The 20,920-nt window shown below is 51.0% G+C and overlaps 1 protein-coding gene across 3 annotated transcripts in view; it reads left to right on the forward strand.

The window, feature by feature from the left end:
- Positions 1-20,598, forward strand: part of LOC138794569 (zinc finger protein 271-like) — a 41,080-nt gene extending 20,482 nt beyond the window's left edge. For all 3 annotated transcript variants that reach the window (XM_069973323.1, XM_069973321.1, XM_069973322.1), the window contains exons 2-6: positions 10,571-10,679; positions 12,290-12,454; positions 12,543-12,678; positions 13,198-13,362; positions 16,721-20,598. In XM_069973323.1, coding sequence (XP_069829424.1) covers positions 10,587-10,679; positions 12,290-12,454; positions 12,543-12,678; positions 13,198-13,362; positions 16,721-18,582 — 2,421 coding nt within the window. In that variant the 5' untranslated portion in view covers positions 10,571-10,586 and the 3' untranslated portion in view covers positions 18,583-20,598. The remainder of the gene's footprint in view (positions 1-10,570; positions 10,680-12,289; positions 12,455-12,542; positions 12,679-13,197; positions 13,363-16,720) is intronic.
- The last annotated feature ends 322 nt before the right edge of the window (positions 20,599-20,920 follow it).

Below are 20,920 nucleotides of genomic sequence, written 5' to 3' on the forward strand. Positions count from 1 at the left end.
GGGTTAGGGTTATTCCCCCTGGGGTTAGGGTTATTCCCCCCTGGGGTTAGGGTTATTCCCCCCCTAGGGGACTTCTAGTATATACACTTGGATCTCTCATTGAGATCTCTGCAGCATAGATATGCTGCAGAGATCAATGAGATAGGCACTCGTTTGCTTTCGGCTGCTGCAGCCGGAAGTAAACGAGTGCCGAGCCGAGGACGGCGCCATCTTGGACGCGTCCCCGGCCGGCATCAGTAACGGAGATCGCTCCTCCGGGACAAGGTCCCGGAGGAGCGATCTCCCCCACTAGACACCAGGGAAACGTTGCCTCCGGTAATCGGAGGCAGCTGTCAACTTTGACAGCTGCCTCCGATTAGCTAATTAGCGGGCACGGCGATCAGACCGTGCCCGCTAATAGCGGCGGTCCCGGGCTACACGCGGCACCCGGGATCGCGGCACTTCAAAGCGGGGCCGCCGCGCGGCCCCGCTTTGAAGTGCAAGTGAGGACATAGGACGTACCGGTACGTCCTATGTCCTTAAGAGGTTAAGAGCGAAATGGGTCCCTTTAAGAGCGACCTGGGTCCCTTTAAGAGCGAAATATGTCCCTTTAAGAGCAACCTGGGTCCCTTTAAGAGCGAAATATGTCGCTTTAAGAGCAACCTGGGTCCCTTTTAAGAGCGAAATATGTCGCTTTAAGAGCAACCTGGGTCCCTTTAAGAGCGAAATATGTCGCTTTAAGAGCGATCTGGGTCCCTTTAAGAGCGATCTGGGTCCCTTTAAGAGCGATCTGGGTCCCTTTAAGAGCGATCTGGGTCCCTTTAAGAGCGATCTGGGTCCCTTTAAGAGCGATCTGGGTCTCTTTAAGAGCGACCTGGGTCTGTTTAAGAGCGACCTGGGTCTCTTTAAGAGCGACCTGGGTCTCTTTAAGAGCGACCTGGGTCTCTTTAAGAGCGACCTGGGTCTCTTTAAGAGCGATCTGGGTCCCTTTAAGAGCAAAATATGTCCCTTTAAGAGCAAAATGGGTCCCTTTAAGAGTGACCTGGGTTCCGTTAAGAGTGACCTGGGTTCCGTTAAGAGTGACCTGTGTCCCTTCAAGAGTGACCTGTGTCCCTTCAAGAGCGAAGGGACCCACGTCGCTCTTAAAGTGACCCAGGTCGCTCCTAAAGGGACCCATGTCGCTCTTAAAGGGACGGGAGCCAAGTTGCTCTTAAAGGGATGGGACCCAAGTCGCTCTTAAAGGGACGGCACCCAGGATTAAAGTTAAATGGAAGTCACTGGTAAAGGGGCGCTCTTTTCAAGCACTATGTATTTCCCTGGAAATGCAAATCTAGTTGCAGCTACAATAGTGGGAGCGTGATAGGGTATACATGTAGTTTCGTTTGGTTGCAGTTGATATTACAATGAAAAAAGTGGGGTGAAAAAGTGCAAAAATAATGAAGAAAAAAATTATAGAAATAATAATAAAATATAGTAAATAAAAGTTCCAAAATGGTGACAAAAAATATTGAAAAAAAAAAGTTTACAAGGAGGATGCGGCAGCACTTGATTGCACCCAAGCCAGTATTGTTGAGAAGAGACAAGTTGAGAAGCCGGAGGAGGCAGCAGTTGATTGATTCCAGGCTAGTATTATCGAGGAGAGGCTACTTGAGGAGAAGGAGGAGTCAGTTGATCGATTCCAGGCTAGTATTATCGAGGAGAGGCTACTTGAGGAGAAGGAGGAGTCAGTTGATCGATTCCAGGCTAGTATTATCGAGGAGAGGCTACTTGAGGAGAAGGAGGAGTCAGTTGATCGATTCCAGGCTAGTATTATCGAGGAGAGGCTACTTGAGGAGAAGGAGGAGTCAGTTGATCGATTCCAGGCTAGTATTATCGAGGAAAGGCTACTTGAGGAGAAGGAGGAGTCAGTTGATCGATTCCAGGCTAGTATTATCGAGGAGAGGCTACTTGAGGAGAAGGAGGAGTCAGTTGATCGATTCCAGGCTAGTATTATCGAGGAGAGGCTACTTGAGGAGAAGGAGGAGTCAGTTGATCGATTCCAGGCTAGTATTATCGAGGAGAGGCTACTTGAGGAGAAGGAGGAGTCAGTTGATCGATTCCAGGCTAGTATTATCGAGGAGAGGCTACTTGAGGAGAAGGAGGAGTCAGTTGATCGATTCCAGGCTAGTATTATCGAGGAGAGGCTACTTGAGGAGAAGGAGGAGTCAGTTGATCGATTCCAGGCTAGTATTATCGAGGAGAGGCTACTTGAGGAGAAGGAGGAGTCAGTTGATCGATTCCAGGCTAGTATTATCGAGGAGAGGCTACTTGAGGAGAAGGAGGAGTCAGTTGATCGATTCCAGGCTAGTATTATCGAGGAGAGGCTACTTGAGGAGAAGGAGGAGTCAGTTGATCGATTCCAGGCTAGTATTATCGAGGAAAGGCTACTTGAGGAGAAGGAGGAGTCAGTTGATCGATTCCAGGCTAGTATTATCGAGGAGAGGCTACTTGAGGAGAAGGAGGAGTCAGTTGATCGATTCCAGGCTAGTATTATCGAGGAGAGGCTACTTGAGGAGAAGGAGGAGTCAGTTGATCGATTCCAGGCTAGTATTATCGAGGAGAGGCTACTTGAGGAGAAGGAGGAGTCAGTTGATCGATTCCAGGCTAGTATTATCGAGGAGAGGCTACTTGAGGAGAAGGAGGAGTCAGTTGATCGATTCCAGGCTAGTATTATCGAGGAGAGGCTACTTGAGGAGAAGGAGGAGTCAGTTGATCGATTCCAGGCTAGTATTATCGAGGAGAGGCTACTTGAGGAGAAGGAGGAGTCAGTTGATCGATTCCAGGCTAGTATTATCGAGGAGAGGCTACTTGAGGAGGAGATAAACAATGAAAAAGTGAAAAATGGAAATCAGCTCACCTTGGTGTTGTATTATTGGGACTTCAATGCATTGGAGAGGGTGCACGGTTCCGAGCGGTGGCTAGCCGTCAGTGGACAAATGAAATGGGAAAAGGTATAGGTCTGGCACTCCAAAAATGAATTAAAAATTGAAAATTTTATTAATCTATGTTAAAAAACAGCAGAGCAACCTGTGCTGTGTGGCCCAGTGGATTGACGCGTTTCGCGCATGCGCGCTTAGTCATAATCTAGTGAATAGTGTGCAAGTGTGGGTTTAAAATCAAGTTGAGGCCAATGGAGGTGTTCCCAGTGCAGACATCAGCAGGTGGGATAGGTGCATGTCATTAGTATACTGACTATGTGTTAGCACCACTTGGGAGATCTAGCGGCTAATACACACTATGATATGTTATGTATAAATATACTCTACGTGTGATGCCACGATCTCCGTAATAGAGAGGATGAGAGAGATCATGATAATATACGAAAATATATATACTGAGTGTTAGCGTGATTTAGATAAACTAAAAAACGCATGTATGTAAATGTATGGTGTGAATACTGTTGTATGTTCATAATGGTATGAGAAGCATAAAACTGCGGATATACATATATAAGCTCAAGCCATGATGCTGTATAGTGATACAAATGTACATATGTGAACAAAGTATTATGGAACCTGCAAGGAAAATGCATATAACAATTCACAATAAATAATAATAATAATAATAATAATAATAATATATTATTATTATTATTATTATTATTATTATTATATTATTATTATTTATTGTGAATTGTTATATGCATTTTCCTTGCAGGTTCCATAATACTTTGTTCACATATGTACATTTGTATCACTATACAGCATCATGGCTTGAGCTTATATATGTATATCCGCAGTTTTATGCTTCTCATACCATTATGAACATACAACAGTATTCACACCATACATCATTTACATACATGCGTTTTTTAGTTTATCTAAATCACGCTAACACTCAGTATATATATTTTCGTATATTATCATGATCTCTCTCATCCTCTCTATTACGGAGATCGCGGCATCACACGTAGAGTATATTTATACATAACATATCATAGTGTGTATTAGCCGCTAGATCTCCTAAGTGGTGCTAACACATAGTCAGTATACTAATGACATGCACCTATCCCACCTGCTAATGTCTGCACTGGGAACACCTCCATTGGCCTCTACTTGCACACTATTCACTAGATTATGACTAGGCGCGCATGCGCGAAACGCGTCAATCCACTGGGCCACACAGCACAGGTTGCTCTGCTGTTTTTTAACATGGATTAATAAAATTTACAATTTTTTATTCATTTTTGGAGTGCCGGACCTATACCTTTTCCCATTTACTTGAGGAGGAGGCAGCAGTTGATCGATTCCAGGCCAGTATTATCGAGGAGAGGCTAACTGAGGAGGAGGAGGAGGCAGCAGTTGATCGATTCCAGGCCAGTATTATTATAAACAGACCAGTTGAGGAGCAGGAGGCGGCAGCAGTTGATGGCTCTCAGGCCAGTATTAAAAACAGACGAGTTGATGGCAGCTTCCACAGCTCTTGATTCCACCCAGTATGTTTCCAAATAGACAATTTATGGTGGGGGCATTAGTAGGAGTAGTATTCTTTTGGACCCAGAAGGACCTAGTACAGACAACTGAAGTTTGAAGCTAAGGATATGCATGTGTGTAAAAATCATTCTTTAAACATGACAACATGTTGATGTGGAGTTCAGCACAGGACAGTCAACCCCCTCTAACATTACACCTAGTCTAGCAGGATACGGATACGGTAAAATATACAGAGAACCTCACCCTCAGAATCCATGAGGTGAAGAAAGGACATTTAAAAAGGCACAGATTCAGGAAGGCTTTACCCCAGCTCCATTATCCAAAAACACCTGTCCAATTTTCATTAAATTGACACCTCACTGGCACTTGCTTTACAAAGTGACGCAACTACTCTGGTGTCAAACCTGTTGAATCTGGGCCTATGGCTGTTGGCGATACACACACATATATATATATATATATTTTTATATATATATAATTTTTTTTTTTTTTACACCAGTTTGATGTCCTAAGCGTCCAATCCAATGGATGTATGCTTTTGTGTTTAAGTTTCTGGGTCAAGTAAGGGTACAGAAAGTTATTGATTGCCTGGACTTATCTTTTAAAGTGGGTGGGGGAAAAACCCCTGATGGGGTATGGGAGTGACCTCCCACCCTCGCTTTTGTCACTCCCAGAAAACCTCACCCTATGGGTACCTTCACATGTGGCTGCGGGTCTGCTGAGTAAAATCCACAGGGCCTTTTTATACTATTCACCAAATTGCATTCAGTACTAGGGTGCCGGCCGGACATACGCAGTTCTGCGCTGAACTGGGTACTTGCGCCCAGCCCCATAGTACTGAAGGTGGCATAAAATCAGCCAACGATGCGCTGGGGATTTTAGCCAGCAGGGAACCCCAAAAAAGCCTCCTATTGTAAAGGCCCCCGTAAATAAGGCAGGATAACCGGCCTTTCAGCAACTGTTTGTTGCTGTAACTAACTGTGGTGGTTTTTTATATCACAGTTGAAGGACAGCAGCCTCCGTGATATATACCCCATAGATAGCCTTATTCCACGCGTGACTGCATGAGAGGCGTGAAATCATTTGCACACAGAAGAAACCCATCGGGATTTGCGGTGCAAGATTTCACTACTCTCATGATATCCACAAAATACCTCAAGAACAGTTAGTACCCGCTCACAAAACGGTGAGTAGTGTTCCTTGGCACGGGTGCCAGGGATAGAACTCCACGGCTATAGTTCACAAAAGGTGAAATCCACACTTTTTGAAGCATAGTCATGGGGATTATTTTAGGGTTGCTACTGTTCTTGGGGTATGGGTTGGACGGTGCACTGGTGTGAGGCATTAATCTGGTGTCGAGATGCTAAATGGCCAACACACCATGGGCATCAAATTTGGAAATGGGGATCTGTTTTTTCAAATGTATCCGAATTAAGTTGGGAATTTTTAAGGTGATTTTTTTTAAAAAAATTGGGGTCTAATGGGGGAACATTACTTAAGTTAAATTACGGATTTTTACGTTGGGCACATATTTAGGATATTACGGTCAATTTCTTGGACACACGGATTGCCATGCAAGACGGGTGACTGATGACTTAGTCATTCACATCAGGCAGGGGGTGGCAAGAGAGCCTCGTTCTTTGCGGTGTTACGATGTTACTCGCCGCACTAAATACCCTCTCTGACGCTACACTACTGGCTGGGCAGGACAGCAGAGCCAAGGAAAACTCTGCCAGTTGAGGCCAAATCTCGAGTTTTTCTGCCCAGTACTGCACAGGGTCGGTGACACTTTGGGGCAGGGTGGAATCAAGGTAGGCAGTGACCTGGTGGCTGAGCTCATGCTGGTCCACACCATGAGTCCGGTGCTGTGTCCTTTCTTCACCAGCTGGCTGCATGAAATTGCTCATGAGGGCTTGCAGGCTGTAGCGACTTCTGACGCCTCCACTAGTGGTGGTGGGAGTGGAGCGCGCTGGTTCCCCCCCAGAGGATGTTGTCTGGGAACCTGGCTGGTCTCGCAGGTAAGTTGAGACCAACTGACTGGTGAGCATGTCCCTGTAGTACACCAGTTTAGCCTCCCTCTGTGATGGCGGGTAGAATTCTGCCATTTTGCGGCGGAAGCGAGGGTCCAACAGGGTGGCCAGCCAGTATTGTTCCCTCTGGCGGATGTCCACAATCCGGCTATCATTCCGCAGGCACTCATGCAGACACCTTGCCATCTGCACCAAGGACAATGACCGCCTCTCCTCTCCACTGTCCTCGGTATAGTTCCAGGGTCTGCTGGGGTCTTCCTCCTCTTCCTCTACCACCTCATCCTCCATCTCCTCCGGTGATGGAGAGGCAGAGAAGCCAGGTGGTGGTGTGTGGAATGGCTGGGCGTAGACATCTTCCTCCTCCTCCTCAACTTCCATCTGCACTTCATCCAGCTCTGGGCTCAAGGCGATGTTCAGCCTTGGAGTTGTGGCCTGGGAATCCTCGCTGATGATGTTGGTCAGCGCACTTTCCAGAACATGGAGGAGTAAGATGATGTTGTTGATCTCATAGTCCTGCCTGCTCACAAAGAGAGTCGCGTCCTCAAAAGGGATCAACAATTGGCAGACTTCCCGCATTAACTGCCAGTGTGTTACTTGGAAGTCGCAGTGTGGCGTGAAGCTGCCTGACTGCCCCATGAGGTAGTCTGTTACGGCTGACCTTTGCTCGTACAGGCAGTCGAGCATATGGAGAGCAGAATTCCAGTGGGTTGGCACGTCGCAGATTAGCCGATGTTGGGGCATGCCGCGCTGTCTCTGGATTCTGAGCAGGGTGTTCCTTGCAGCGTAGGAGTGGCTGAAATGTTTGCACACTCTAGGTGACATCCTCATAAGGTCATGTAGTGCAGGGAATGATCGGAGAAACCTCTGCACTATGAGGTTGATCACATGTGCCATACAAGGTGTATGAGTCAGCCCTCCCCGCTGAACTGCAGAGACAATGTTCCTTCCATTGTCCGCTACGACACTTCCCACCGTTAGTCGACGTGGGGTCAGCCATTCAGCTATCTCCTCCCTGATGGTCCGGAGGAGTTCCTGCCCACTGTGGCTTCGTTGACCCAGACTAACCAAATGGAGGACAGCCTGAGAGCGGCGGGCCTGACATCGGTGGTAAGACACTGGGTCAGGTTGGATTGCAGTGGTGGTGGAGGCAGAACTTGTGCTACCCGCTGCTGGCCCCCTAAAGCACCGTGGAGGTGACATTGGCAAGAATGGGCCGACTTCCTGATGGTCTCCTGGGAGGATGTTGACCCAATGGGCAGTAACAGACATGTACTGGCCTTGCCCATAATTAGAGGACCAGACATCAGCACTCAGGTGCACGGTCTTGGACACCGAGAGTCCCAATGAGTCGCCAACCTTTCTCTTCACATAACTGTGCAGTGATAGGACAGCTTTGCTCGAGAAGTAGTGGCGGCTGGGGACTCGCCATCTGGAGTGCGCACACGCCACGAAATCCCTAAAAGGCTGGGAGTCCACAAGATTAAATGGCAGGGACTGAAGCACCAGCAGCTTAACCAGGTGTCCGGCCAGTTTCTGTGCCATGGGATGGCTGCTGCAGTACACCTGACGTCTGGCCATGGACTCGGTCAGGGATTGCTGCCTCATTAGGGGTGTACATGGCAGTGAGACTGTGCTGCTGGCACCTGAGGCTGACGAGGCCTGAGCTCCAGTGACAGGATGCTGCATGATGGGATCTGCAGTGTATGGTGCATCCTGACAGGAGGTGGTATTGGGGTCACGGTTTTTCCAGGCCTGTTGGTGTTGCCTTTCCATGTGCTTCCTCATGGATGTTGTCCCAAGATTATCACCGCTGCCACGACTGACCCTCTCGTTGCACAGCAGGCACAGAGCGATGTGCTTATCTGTCCCCAGCCGAAAGAACTGCCAGACGACAGAGGACCGTGGTTTGCTGCCAGCCACGGGGGGTCTTGCGGCCTGTTGGCTGCCACTGCTGCCTGGGGGTCCACTCTCAGGACCAAGGCTTAAAGGTATTGATGAAGTCTGCCTGGTAGGTTGTCTTCTACCCCTCCCTCTTGTGCTTTGCTTCCTTGCACCAGTGGGATGTTGCTGCTTCGGTAGCACCTCACTTTCCTCCCCTGATGACGCCGAAGATAATGCTGCTTGAGGGCGCCACGTCCGATCATCATCATCATCATCACCACCACTGCTACTTTCCTCCAGGGGCTGGGACAGGATCTCAGGTGTGGTACTGGATGCCCCTCCCTGACTCTGTTGACTGTTTACAGCCAAGACCTCCTCTGCAGCCTCTGCACGTTCCACCTGCTGCCTTTGGGGGACTACCTCATCCTCCTCCTCATCACTAAAAAGTGGTAGAGACTCCAAGGGCAAATCAAGGTTTGCCAAGAGTTCCCTGGCAGAAGGTGCCCCAAAGGTGAGTGGCATAGTAATAACGGGACGGGGCAGAGGACTGTCGCCGACCGTCCCATGTAAGGGTGGTGTCGGATGATCCAGCCGACCTCGTTTGGGAGCTTTGGGCGGTGGAACTAGAGAATTGGGTAAGCCAATCTAGAAACGCTGGCTGTGTGGTTCTTACATGACCCGTGGGCGTCTGGGGTAGCTGCACCCTGCTGCCACGCCTGTTGCCCCGGCTGCCACCGGGCCTGGTGCTGCCACTCCTCCTACCCTCACCGCCTGCCGTTGCAGTCCTTGCCTAGGAAGTGCTGGAAGTAGGACGCTTGGACATAGTTGTTTGGTTGGTGTAAATTTTGAAAAAGAAATAATCTATTGGCCAGAAGGCACAAAGTTTCAGTGACTATTGCTTTGTGGGTTGGAGGCACCCAGCAAAGCAGAAATGTACAGGTTATCCCAAAAAAACTATTATTTTTTATTAACTTTTTTTGGTTGTTGGCAGCTAGACGGGGTTGACGGCAACCAGCAGAGCACAAACGGACAGCTTTTGTGGGGCGCTGACTTAGTGTCACCTAGAACAGCTGATCACAAACAAACAAACCAACTTTTTTTTATTTTTTTTAAAGCTTTTTTCAACTTTTTTGCTTGCGGCTATACGCGGTTAACGCACCCAGCAGAGCAGCAGCGTCTAGCGTCTCCTCTGTCACAGAACAGCAGCTGGTTCAATGCTACGTGTCCTGAGTGACTCTTCTCACTTTTCTCTCCCTATTTCTTTTTTTTATCTTCCTATCTCTCCCTAGATATCACAATTTTTGAGTTAGATGCCTATCTCTCCCTCTCTACCTATCTCTCCCTCTCTCTACCTATCTCTCCCTCTCTCTACCTATCTCTCCCTCTCTCTACCTATCTCTCCCTCTCTCTACCTATCTCTCCCTCTCTCTACCTATCTCTCCCTCTCTCTACCTACCTATCTCTCCCTCTCTCTACCTACCTATCTCTCCCTCTCTCTACCTACCTATCTCTCCCTCTCTCTACCTACCTATCTCTCCCTCTCTCTACCTACCTATCTCTCCCTCTCTCTACCTACCTATCTCTCCCTCTCTCTACCTACCTATCTCTCCCTCTCTCTACCTACCTATCTCTCCCTCTCTCTACCTAACTCTTGATTTCTCAGCCTCTCTCACTATGTATGAGCTTATCAAGCTTTCCCTGGATCTTGCGATTTTTTTTATTTTTTTATCTTCCTCTCTCCGGCTTCTCTCACAAACAATATATACTCCTTCTCTATCTCTCCCTGTACTTATCCAGTTGTTTGGATATGTAATCTATGTGTTTTCCCTCTCTGCCTAACGTACACCTCCTCTCTCTCTGCCGTCTGGACACAATAAGAGAACATGGCCGCTCAGGCACTTCCTGTTCCTGGAGTGACGTCACACACCTTGATATTCACATAATAACAGGATACAAAGGATTATAGGAGTAATAATTCCTTATATCCTTTTCCATTCTGTGAAAACAATACAGTTTTGCGACGCCGTTGCGATTTTAACGAACTTCATAACAAACTTTTTGCAAAGTTCGTAACGAATCTGGTTCGTAACGGTTCGGTTCGCTCATCCCTAATATATAAATATATACAGCAGTGTATACAGAGGAGATATATATATACAGCAGTGTATACAGAGGAAAGATTACCAGTTGTCTCCTCTTCTCCTGCAGACGCTTCTTCTCCTGGATGACCCCCCTCAGGATGGAGAAGGACAGGAGTGAGATCATGGACAGGATATTGGACTTCTCCTTGGAGATCATTTACCTGCTGACCGGAGAGGTAACTATTTCTATCCTTATTGTATAGAAGAGGGAACGTATAGTGAGAGGAGTCCAGGGTCCTGTATAACACCCCGAGGGCTTCCAGGTGAGGTATACAGCCGACAAGCAGAAAGAGGAGGATGAGATGGTGGAGTCTGGGGGAGAGGAAGAGGATGAGATGGTGGAGTCTGGGGGAGAAGAGCAGGAAGAGGAGGATGAGATGGTGGAGTCTGTAGGAGAGGAGCAGGATGAGACGGTGGAGTCTGGAGGAGAGGAGCAGGATGAGACTGTGGAGTCTGGAGGAGAGGAGCAGGAAGAGGAGGATGAGATGGTGGAGTCTGTAGGAGAGGAGCAGGAAGAGGAGGATGAGATGGTGGAGTCTGGAGGTGAGGAGCAGGAAGAGGAGGATGAGATGGTGGAGTCTGGAGGAGAGGATGAGATGGAGGAGGAGGGGAGCAGGAAGAAGAGGATGGGATGGTGGAGTCTGGAGGAGAGGAGGAGGATGAGATGGTGGAGTCTGAAGAAGAGGAGCAGGAAGAGGGGGATGAGATGGTGGAGTCTGGGGGAGAGGAGCAGGAAGGAGAGGATGAGATGGTGGAGTGTGGTCTGGGGGAGAGGAGCAGGAAGAGGAGGATGAGATGGTGGAGTCTGTAGGAGAGGAGCAGGAAGAGGAGGATGGGATGGTGGAGTCTGGAGGAGAGGAGCAGGAAGAGGAGGATGGGATGGTGGAGTCTGTAGGAGAGGAGCAGGAAGAGGAGGATGGGATGGTGGAGTCTGGAGGAGAGGAGCAGGAAGAGGAGGATGAGATGGTGGAGTCTGTAGGAGAGGAGCAGGAACAGGAGGATGAGATGGTGGAGTCTGAAGAAGAGGAGCAGGTAGAAGAGGGAACGTATAGTGAGAGTCCAGGGTCCTGTATAACACCCTGAGGGCTTCCAGGTGAGGTATACAGCCGACAAGCAGAAAGAGGAGGATGAGATGGTGGAGTCTGGGGGAGAGGAAGAGGATGAGATGGTGGAGTCTGGAGGAGAGGAGCAGGAAGAGGAGGATGAGATGGTGGAGTCTGGAGGAGAGGAGCAGGAAGAGGAGGATGGGATGGTGGAGTGTGGGGGAGAGGAGCAGGAAGAGGAGGATGAGATGGTGGAGTCTGGGGGAGAGGAGCAGGAAGAGGAGGATGGGATGGTGGAGTCTGGGGGAGAGGAGCAGGAAGAGGGGGATGGGATGGTGGAGTCTGTAGGAGAGGAACAGGAGGATGAGATGGTGGAGTCTGAAGAAGAGGAGCAGGAAGAAGAGGATGAGATGGTGGAGTCTGGAGGAGGGGAGGATGAGATGGTGGAGTGTGGTCTGGGGGAGAGCTGTCCACTACATAGACATCTATATGAGACTATACATGGAGGCATCTACTGTATCTAGAGGAGAGAAGGTTATTGTACCAACATAGAGGGGGATTCTTTACTGTAAGAGCAGTGAGATTATGGAGGATGTGTAATAGTCCTGGAGGGTCGGGGTGTCCCTACTGATGGAATAATACAAGTTATTATATGAGGTTTCTGGAGATGGATGGTTCATTCAGGGATTTATTCTGATTTTGGAAGGATTCTTCACTCCCTGATTGTCTCTCTCCATCCCCAGGATTACACCATAGTGAAGAAGACATGGGGGGAGGGTGTGGCCTTCCCCCAGGAGTCAGGAGGGCGGAGCAGGGCCCGGGGCCCCATCACGGAGCCTCCATCACTGATACATGAGCAGAAGATCCTAGAACTCACCCACAGGATGACTGAGCTGCTGACTGGAGAGGTGACACTGGGGAATGCTGGGAGATGATAGAGTAATCCAGGAGGCAGCAGGCTGGGGGGGATGACTGTGTGATCATTGTGTGTGTCAGGTTCCTATAAGGTGTCAGGATGTGGCCGTCTATTTCTCCATGGAGGAGTGGGAGTATGTAGAAGGACACAAGGATCTGTACCGGGGGGAGCAGCCGCTCATGATGGAGGATCAGCCGCCCGGCCTCACAGCACAAGGTAAGAGGAGACCTTCCTGATGCTAGAGAGCAGGGGGGAGGGGCCCCTACATCCTCCTCCTCCCCTCCTCCTCCTTCCCATCCTCCTCCTCCTCTCCATCCTCCTCCTCCACTCCTCCTCCCATCCTCCTCCTCCCCTCCTCCTCCTCCCCTCCTCCTCCCTCCCATCCTCCTCCTTCCCCTCCTCCTAGGCTCCTCCTCCCATCCTCTTCTCCTCCTCCTCCTCCTCCTCCTCCCATCCTCCTCCTCCCCGCATCCTCCTCCTCCTCCCCGCATCCTCCTCCTCCTCCCCGCATCCTCCTCCTCCTCCCCGCATCCTCCTCCTCCTCCCCGCATCCTCCTCCTCCTCCCATCCTCCTCCTCCCATCCTCCTCCTCCTCCCCGCATCCTCCTCCTCCTCCCCGCATCCTCCTCCTCCTCCCATCCTCCTCTCCTCCTCCTCCCATCCTCCTCTCCTCCTCCTCCTCCTGATGACATGTAGCAGTGTATAATGGATTGTCTCCCTGTGTGTTCCCTACAGATGGAGGCAGTGACAGGAATCCCTGTCCTCTGTATTCCCAGGACTGTCCAGAGGGAAGTCACAATATTAAAGTGGAGGATGAAGCAGAAGAAGAGAGGATGAGGGGCGATCCCCGGTGTATGAGTGAGGTGAAGGAGGAGGAGATGCCGGGAGCTGCTATACCAGGTAGGGGAGGATGGAGTTACACAGGGATATAAGGGAGGGCTCCACCTTACAGCTACATTACAGTAACCCCCCCCCCCTGTGTATATATGTATAGTGCAGTATAGTGAGGGGGGGGCACAGGGATATAAGGGGGGGCTCCACCTTACAGCTACATTACAGTAACCCCCCCCCCCCCTGTGTATATATGTATAGTGCAGTATAATGAGGGGGGCAGGGATATAAGGGGGGGCTCCACCTTACAGCTACATTACAGTAACCCCCCCCCCCTGTGTATATATGTATAGTGCAGTATAGTGAGGGGGGGGCAGGGATATAAGGGGGGGCTCCACCTTACAGCTACATTACAGTAACCCCCCCCCCCCCTGTGTATATATGTATAGTGCAGTATAGTGAGGGGGGGGCAGGGATATAAGGGGGGGCTCCACCTTACAGCTACATTACAGTAACCCCCCCCCCCCCCTGTGTATATATGTATAGTGCAGTATAGTGAGGGGGGGGGGCACAGGGATATAAGGGGGGGCTCCACCTTACAGCTACATTACAGTAACACCCTCCCCCCCCGTGTATATATGTATAGTGCAGTATAGTGAGGGGGGCAGGGATATAAGGGGGGGCTCCACCTTACAGCTACATTACAGTAACCCCCCCCCCCCCCTGTGTATATATGTATAGTGCAGTATAGTGAGGGGGGGGCACAGGGATATAAGGGGGGGCTCCACCTTACAGCTACATTACAGTACCCCCCCCCCTGTGTATATATGTATAGTGCAGTATAGTGAGGGGGGGCAGGGATATAAGGGGGGGCTCCACCTTACAGCTACATTACAGTAACCCCCCCCCCTGTGTATATATGTATAGTGCAGTATAGTGAGGGGGGGCAGGGATATGAGGGGGGGCTCCACCTTACAGCTACATTACAGTAACACCCCCCTGTGTATATATGTATAGTGCAGTATAGTGAGGGGGGCAGGGATATAAGGGGGGGCTCCACCTTACAGCTACATTACAGTAACACCCCCCCCCTGTGTATATATGTATAGTGCAGTATAGTGAGGGGGGGCACAGGGATATAAGGGGGGGCTCCACCTTACAGCTACATTACAGTACCCCCACCCCTGTGTATATATGTATAGTGCAGTATAGTGAGGGGGGGCAGGGATATAAGGGGGGGCTCCACCTTACAGCTACATTACAGTAACCCCCCCCCCCCCCCTGTGTATATATGTATAGTGCAGTATAGTGAGGGGGGCAGGGATATAAGGGGGGGCTCCACCTTACAGCTACATTACAGTAACCCCCCCCCTGTGTATATATGTATAGTGCAGTATAGTGAGGGGGGGCAGGGATATAAGGGGGGGCTCCACCTTACAGCTACATTACAGTAACCCCCCCCCTGTGTATATATGTATAGTGCAGTATAGTGAGGAGGGGCAGGGATATGAGGGGGGGCTCCACCTTACAGCTACATTACAGTAACACCCCCCCCCCCCCTGTGTATATATGTATAGTGCAGTATAGTGAGGGGGGGCAGGGATATAAGGGGGGGCTCCACCTTACAGCTACATTACAGTAACCCCCCCCCCCCCCTGTGTATATATGTATAGTGCAGTATAGTGGGGGAGGGGACATACACGGTCTGGGATCTGAAGAAATGTCTGTAGCCCCAGGACGGATCCGGTCGGGGCCCCTCTGATACAAATTACACATTTATCATTCTGTGCTTCGGGTGTCTGCCAGCCCCAACCCCCGCTCACCTAATGGGGGGCAGAGGGGGAGCAGTATGGTGGGGGGATGAGGTGTTGCTTCATACGAGTTCTCCTCTTAGTATATCCGGGGGGGGGGGGGGGGGGGGTTAGGAGCCCAGCGGGCGCAGTATGGGGGGATAGCAGAGGGGGCGCAGTACGGGGGGATAGCAGAGGGTGCAGTAGTGCAGTACAGAGGGGGCGCAGTACAGGGGGATAGCAGAGGGGGCGCAGTACAGGGGGATAGCAGAGGGGGCGCAGTACAGGGGGATAGCAGAGGGGGTGCAGTACAGGGGGATAGCAGAGGGGGCGCAGTACAGGGGGATAGCAGAGGGGGCGCAGTACAGGGGGATAGCAGAGGGGGCGCAGTACAGGGGGATAGCAGAGGGGGCGCAGTACGGGGGGGGGGGGGAGCAGAGGGGCAGCAGTACGGGGGGATAGCAGAGGGGCAGCAGTAGGGGGGGAGCAGAGGGGCAGCAGTACGGGGGGGAGCAGAGGGGGCGCAGTACAGGGGGATAGCAGAGGGGGCAGCAGTACGGGGGGGGGAGCAGAGGGGCAGCAGTACGGGGGGGGATAGCAGAGAGGGGCAGCAGTACGGGGGGGGATAGCAGAGGGGCAGCAGTAGGGGGGGAGCAGAGGGGCAGCAGTACGGGGGGGGGGAGCAGAGGGGGCGCAGTACGGGGGGGGGAGCAGAGGGGCAGCAGTACGGGGGGGGATAGCAGAGGGGCAGCAGTAGGGGGGGAGCAGAGGGGCAGCAGTACGAGGGGGGGAGCAGAGGGGCAGCAGTACGGGGGGGGTAGCAGAGGGGGTGCAGTACGGGGGGGGAGCAGAGGGGGCGCAGTACGGGGGGGGGAGCAGAGGGGCAGCAGTACGGGGGGATAGCAGAGGGGCAGCAGTAGGGGGGGAGCAGAGGGGGCGCAGTACGGGGGGGGAGCAGAGGGGGCAGCAGTACGGGGGGATAGCAGAGGGGGCGCAGTACGGGGGGGGAGCAGAGGGGCAGCAGTACAGGGGGATAGCAGAGGGGGCGCAGTACGGGGGGGGGAGCAGAGGGGGCGCAGTACGGGGAGATAGCAGAGGGGGCGCAGTACGGGGGGGAGCAGAGGGGCAGCAGTACAGGGGGATAGCAGAGGGGGCGCAGTACGGGGGGGGGAGCAGAGGGGGCGCAGTACAGGGGGCGCAGTACGGGGGGAGCAGAGGGGGCACAGTACTGGGGGGGGGCAGAGGGGGCAGCAGTACAGGGGGGGGGAGCAGAGGGGCAGCAGTACAGGGGGCACAGTACGGGGGGGGGGGGGGGGGTGGGACAGTCCTGATAAATGTCCCGATGGAGTTTTTAGGGACAGAGTCAGGAATGTGTTTTGTGAATAGTACGAGCGGCTGCCTTAGGCTTTGTTCAGATCACGTTTTCGGCCCCACGTCGGGAATCTATGGTAAAAGGAAGCTGATGTGCGGCCGACAGCCCCAGTGACTTGGATGGGCAGGATGGAGTCCCGATTCCCGACGTGGGGCCAATAAGCGTGATGTAAACATAACCGTAGACTTCTCCTCCTCCTGGGGCCGGTTTGGTGTCCGTGTTTCCACAAGAAGAGGAACAATAAATCTATTACTAATCCTAACAGGGAATCCCAGCAAGGACCCTGAGGGAAGCGTCATGGTGTCAAGGAATTGTACTGAGGAAGATGAAGGTGTCCTGCTGCACTCCTCCGTATCCAGCCATCTAGGACCGGACAGGACACGGCTGTCCTATCCTCCTCCTCAGCCATCACACATGGTCACCACAGGGACAGAGCTATCTTATCCTCCTCCTCAGCCATCACACATGGTCACCACAGGGACAGAGCTATCTTATCCTCCTCCTCAGCCATCACACATGGTCACCACAGGGACAGAGCTATCTTATCCTCCTCCTCAGCCATCACACATGGTCACCACAGGGACAGAGCTATCTTATCCTCCTCCTCAGCCATCACACATGGTCACCACAGGGACAGAGCTATCTTATCCTCCTCCTCAGCCATCACACATGGTCACCACAGGGACGGGTCTGGACGGGGCTCGGAGGTCTGAAAGACATGAACGTGGTGAAGAGTTGACAAGAAGTTCTGGTCTATTTGCACATGACAGAATTCTAGGAGGGGAGAAGCCACATTCAGGCGCCCAGGGTGGGAGATGTTTTGCCCACAAAGGAGATTTTGTTAAGCATCTGCAATATCACACAGGAGCAAAGCTGTATTCATGTCCAGAATGTGAAAAATGTTTTACATCAAAATCAAGTCTTATAAAACATGCCACAAGTCACACAGGAGAGAAGCCATATTCATGTTCAGAATGTGGCAGATGTTTTAGAGAAAAAGCAAATCTCATTAAACATGAAAGAGTTCACACTGGGGAAAAGCCATATTCATGTTCAGAATGTGGAAAAAGTTTCATTACGAAACACAAACTCAGGGTTCATGAGAGACTTCACACAAGAGAGAAATTATTTCCCTGCTCGGAATGTGGGAAATGCTTTATAGAAAAATCCCATCTTGTTAGACATGAGCGAATTCACAGAGGAGAGAAGCAGTTTTCATGTTTAGAATGTGGGAAATGTTTTACGGACAAATCGCATCTTATTAGACATGAGAAAAGTCACACAGGAGAGAAACCGTATTCATGTTCAGAGTGTGGAAAATGTTTTATTACTAGAAGCAGACTCTTGGGTCATTACAGAAGTCACACAGGAGAGAAGCCATTTACATGTTCAGAATGTGGGAAATGTTTTACAGAGCTTTCAAGCCTTCTTAGACATGAGAGAGTTCACACAGGAGAGAAGCAGTTTTCATGCTCTGAATGTGGGAAATGTTTTATAAATAAATCAGATCTTGTTAGACATGAGAGAATTCACACAGGAGAGAAGCCATATCCTTGTTCAGAATGTGGGAAACGTTTTATAGATAAATCAAGTCTTGTTAGACACGAGAGAAGTCACACAACAAAGAAGCCATTTCCCTGTTCAGATTGTGGGAAAAGTTTTATTACTAAAGGCAGACTCAAAGATCATCAGAGAATTCACACAGGAGTGAGACCATTTACATGTTCAGAATGTGGGAAATGTTTTACAGTGAAATCTGTTCTTGTTAAACATGAGAAAAGTCATACAGGAGAGAAACCATTTTCATGTTCAGAATGTGGGAAGTGTTTTGGAGATGCATTAAATCTTGTTGCACATGAGAAATTACACACAAGAAAGAAGCAGTTTTCATGTTCAGAATGTTGGAAAAGTTTCCAAGAAAAATCAAACCTTATTAGACATCAGAAAATTCATACAGGAGAAAAACCGTATTCATGTTTAGAATGTGGAAAATGTTTTAGAGATAAATCACATCTTGTTAGACATGAGAGAATTCATACTGGCGAGAAGCCATATCCATGTTCAGAATGTGAGAAGTGTTTTATTACTAAAGACAAACTCAAGAATCATCAGTTAAGTCACATATGATAGACGCTATCTTCTAATTGTGGGAGGAGCTTTAGAAATAATCACATGAGAATTTGGATGGGAGAGGAGCCATGTTTATGGCCTGTACACACAGATTTATCAAAGGGCGCGAAATATCCACAGGTGTAAACTGCCCACAGCAGCCAATCACAGATCAGCTTTCATTTTACCAGAGCAGAAACCTGAGCTGTGATTGGTTGCTGTGTGGATGCAGTGAGGGGCGCTCTCTGCTGTGTGAGGGGCACTCTCTCCTGTGTGAGGGGCACTCTCTGCTGTGTGAGGAGCGCTCTCTGCTGTGTGAGGGGCGCACTCTGCTGTGTGAGGGGCGCTCTCTGCTGTGTGAGGGGCGCTCTCTGCTGTGTGAGGGGCTCTCTGCTGTGTGAGGGGCTCTCTGCTGTGTGAGGGGCTCTCTGCTGTGTGAGGGGCGCTCTCTGCTGTGTGAGGGGCGCTCTGCTGTGTGAGGGGCACTCTCTGTTCTGTGAGGGGCACTCTCTGTTCTGTGAGGGGTACACTGTGTGGGATTTCTCCGGTTTCCTCCATCTAGCTCTGGGTCTTGACTGATAATTGTAATACCTGAGAAATAATGTAATAAATGATGGACACGCGTGTAATGCTTCTCTCGGGTGTGACTTCTCTCTCGGGTGTGATCTCTCTCTCGGGTGTGATCTCTCTCTCGGGTGTGATCTCTCTCTCGGGTGTGACTTCTCTCTCTCGGGTGTGATCTCTCTCTCGGGTGTGATCTATCTCTCGGGTGTGATCTCTCTCTCGGGTGTGACTTCTCTCTCTCGGGTGTGACTTCTCTCTCTCGGGTGTGACTTCTCTCTCTCGGGTGTGATCTCTCTCTCGGGTGTGACTTCTCTCTCGGGTGTGACCTCTCTCTCTCGGGTGTGATCTCTCTCTCTTTCGGGTGTGACCTCTCTCTCTCGGGTGTGATCTCTCTCTCGGGTGTGACCTCTCTCGGGTGTGATCTTTCTCTCTCTCGGGTGTGATCTTTCTCTCTCTCGGGTGTGATCTTTCTCTCTCTCGGGTGTGATCTCTCTCTCGGGTGTGACCTCTCTCTCTCGGGTGTGACCTCTCTCTCTCGGGTGTGATCTCTCTCTCTTTCGGGTGTGACCTCTCTCTCTCGGGTGTGACCTCTCTCTCGGGTGTGACCTCTCTCGGGTGTGATCTTTCTCTCGGGTGTGACCTCTCTCTCGGGTGTGATCTCTCTCTCGGGTGTGACCTCTCTCTTGGGTGTGATCTCTCTCTTGGGTGTGATCTCTCTCTCGGTTGTGACCTCTCTCTCTCTCTCTCTCGGGTGTGACTTCTCTCTCGGGTGTGATCTCTCTCGGGTGTGACCTCTCTCTCTCGGGTGTGACCTCTCTCTCGGTTGTGACCTCTCTCTCGGTTGTGACCTCTCTCTCTCGGGTGTGATCTCTCTCTCGGGTGTGACCTCTCTCTCGGGTGTGACCTCTCTCTCGGGTGTGACCTCTCTCTCGGGTGTGACCTCTCTCTCGGGTGTGACCTCTCTCTCTCGGGTGTGACCTCTCTCTCTCGGGTGTGACCTCTCTCTCTCGGGTGTGATCTCTCTCTCTCGGGTGTGATCTCTCTCTCTCGGGTGTGATCTCTCTCTCTCGGGTGTGATCTCTCTCTCTCGGGTGTGATCTCTCTCTCTCGGGTGTGATCTCTCTCGAGTGTGACTTCTCTCTCGGGTGTGATCTCTCTCTCGGGTGTGATCTCTCTCTCGGGTGTGACCTCTCTCTCTCGGGTGTGACCTCTCTCTCTCTCGGGTGTGATCTCTCTCTCTCGGGTGTGACCTCTCTCTCTCGGGTGTGACCTCTCTCTCTCGAGTGTGACTTCTCTCTCGGGTGTGATCTCTCTCTCGGTTGTGATCTCTCTCTCGGTTGTGATCTCTCTCTCGGGTGTGATCTCTCTCGGGTGTGATCTCTCTCGGGTGTGATCTCTCTCTCTCGGGTGTGATCTCTCTCTCTCGGGTGTGATCTCTCTCTCTCGGGTGTGATCTCTCTCTCTCGGGTGTGATCTCTCTCTCTCGGGTGTGATCTCTCTCTCTCGGGTGTGATCTCTCTCTCTCGGGTGTGATCTCTCTCTCTCGGGTGTGATCTCTCTCTCTCGGGTGTGATCTCTCTCTCTCGGGTGTGATCTCTCTCGGGGGTGACCTCTCTCTCTCGGGTGTGATCTCTCTCTCTCGGGTGTGATCTCTCTCTCTCGGGTGTGATCTCTCTCTCTCGGGTGTGATCTCTCTCTCTCGGGTGTGATCTCTCTCGGGTGTGACCTCTCTCTCTCGGGTGTGATCTCTCTCTCTCGGGTGTGATCTCTCTCTCTCGGGTGTGATCTCTCT

The sequence above is a fragment of the Dendropsophus ebraccatus genome, chromosome 6 (assembly GCF_027789765.1).
Source record: "Dendropsophus ebraccatus isolate aDenEbr1 chromosome 6, aDenEbr1.pat, whole genome shotgun sequence".
NCBI lineage: Eukaryota > Metazoa > Chordata > Amphibia > Anura > Hylidae > Dendropsophus > Dendropsophus ebraccatus.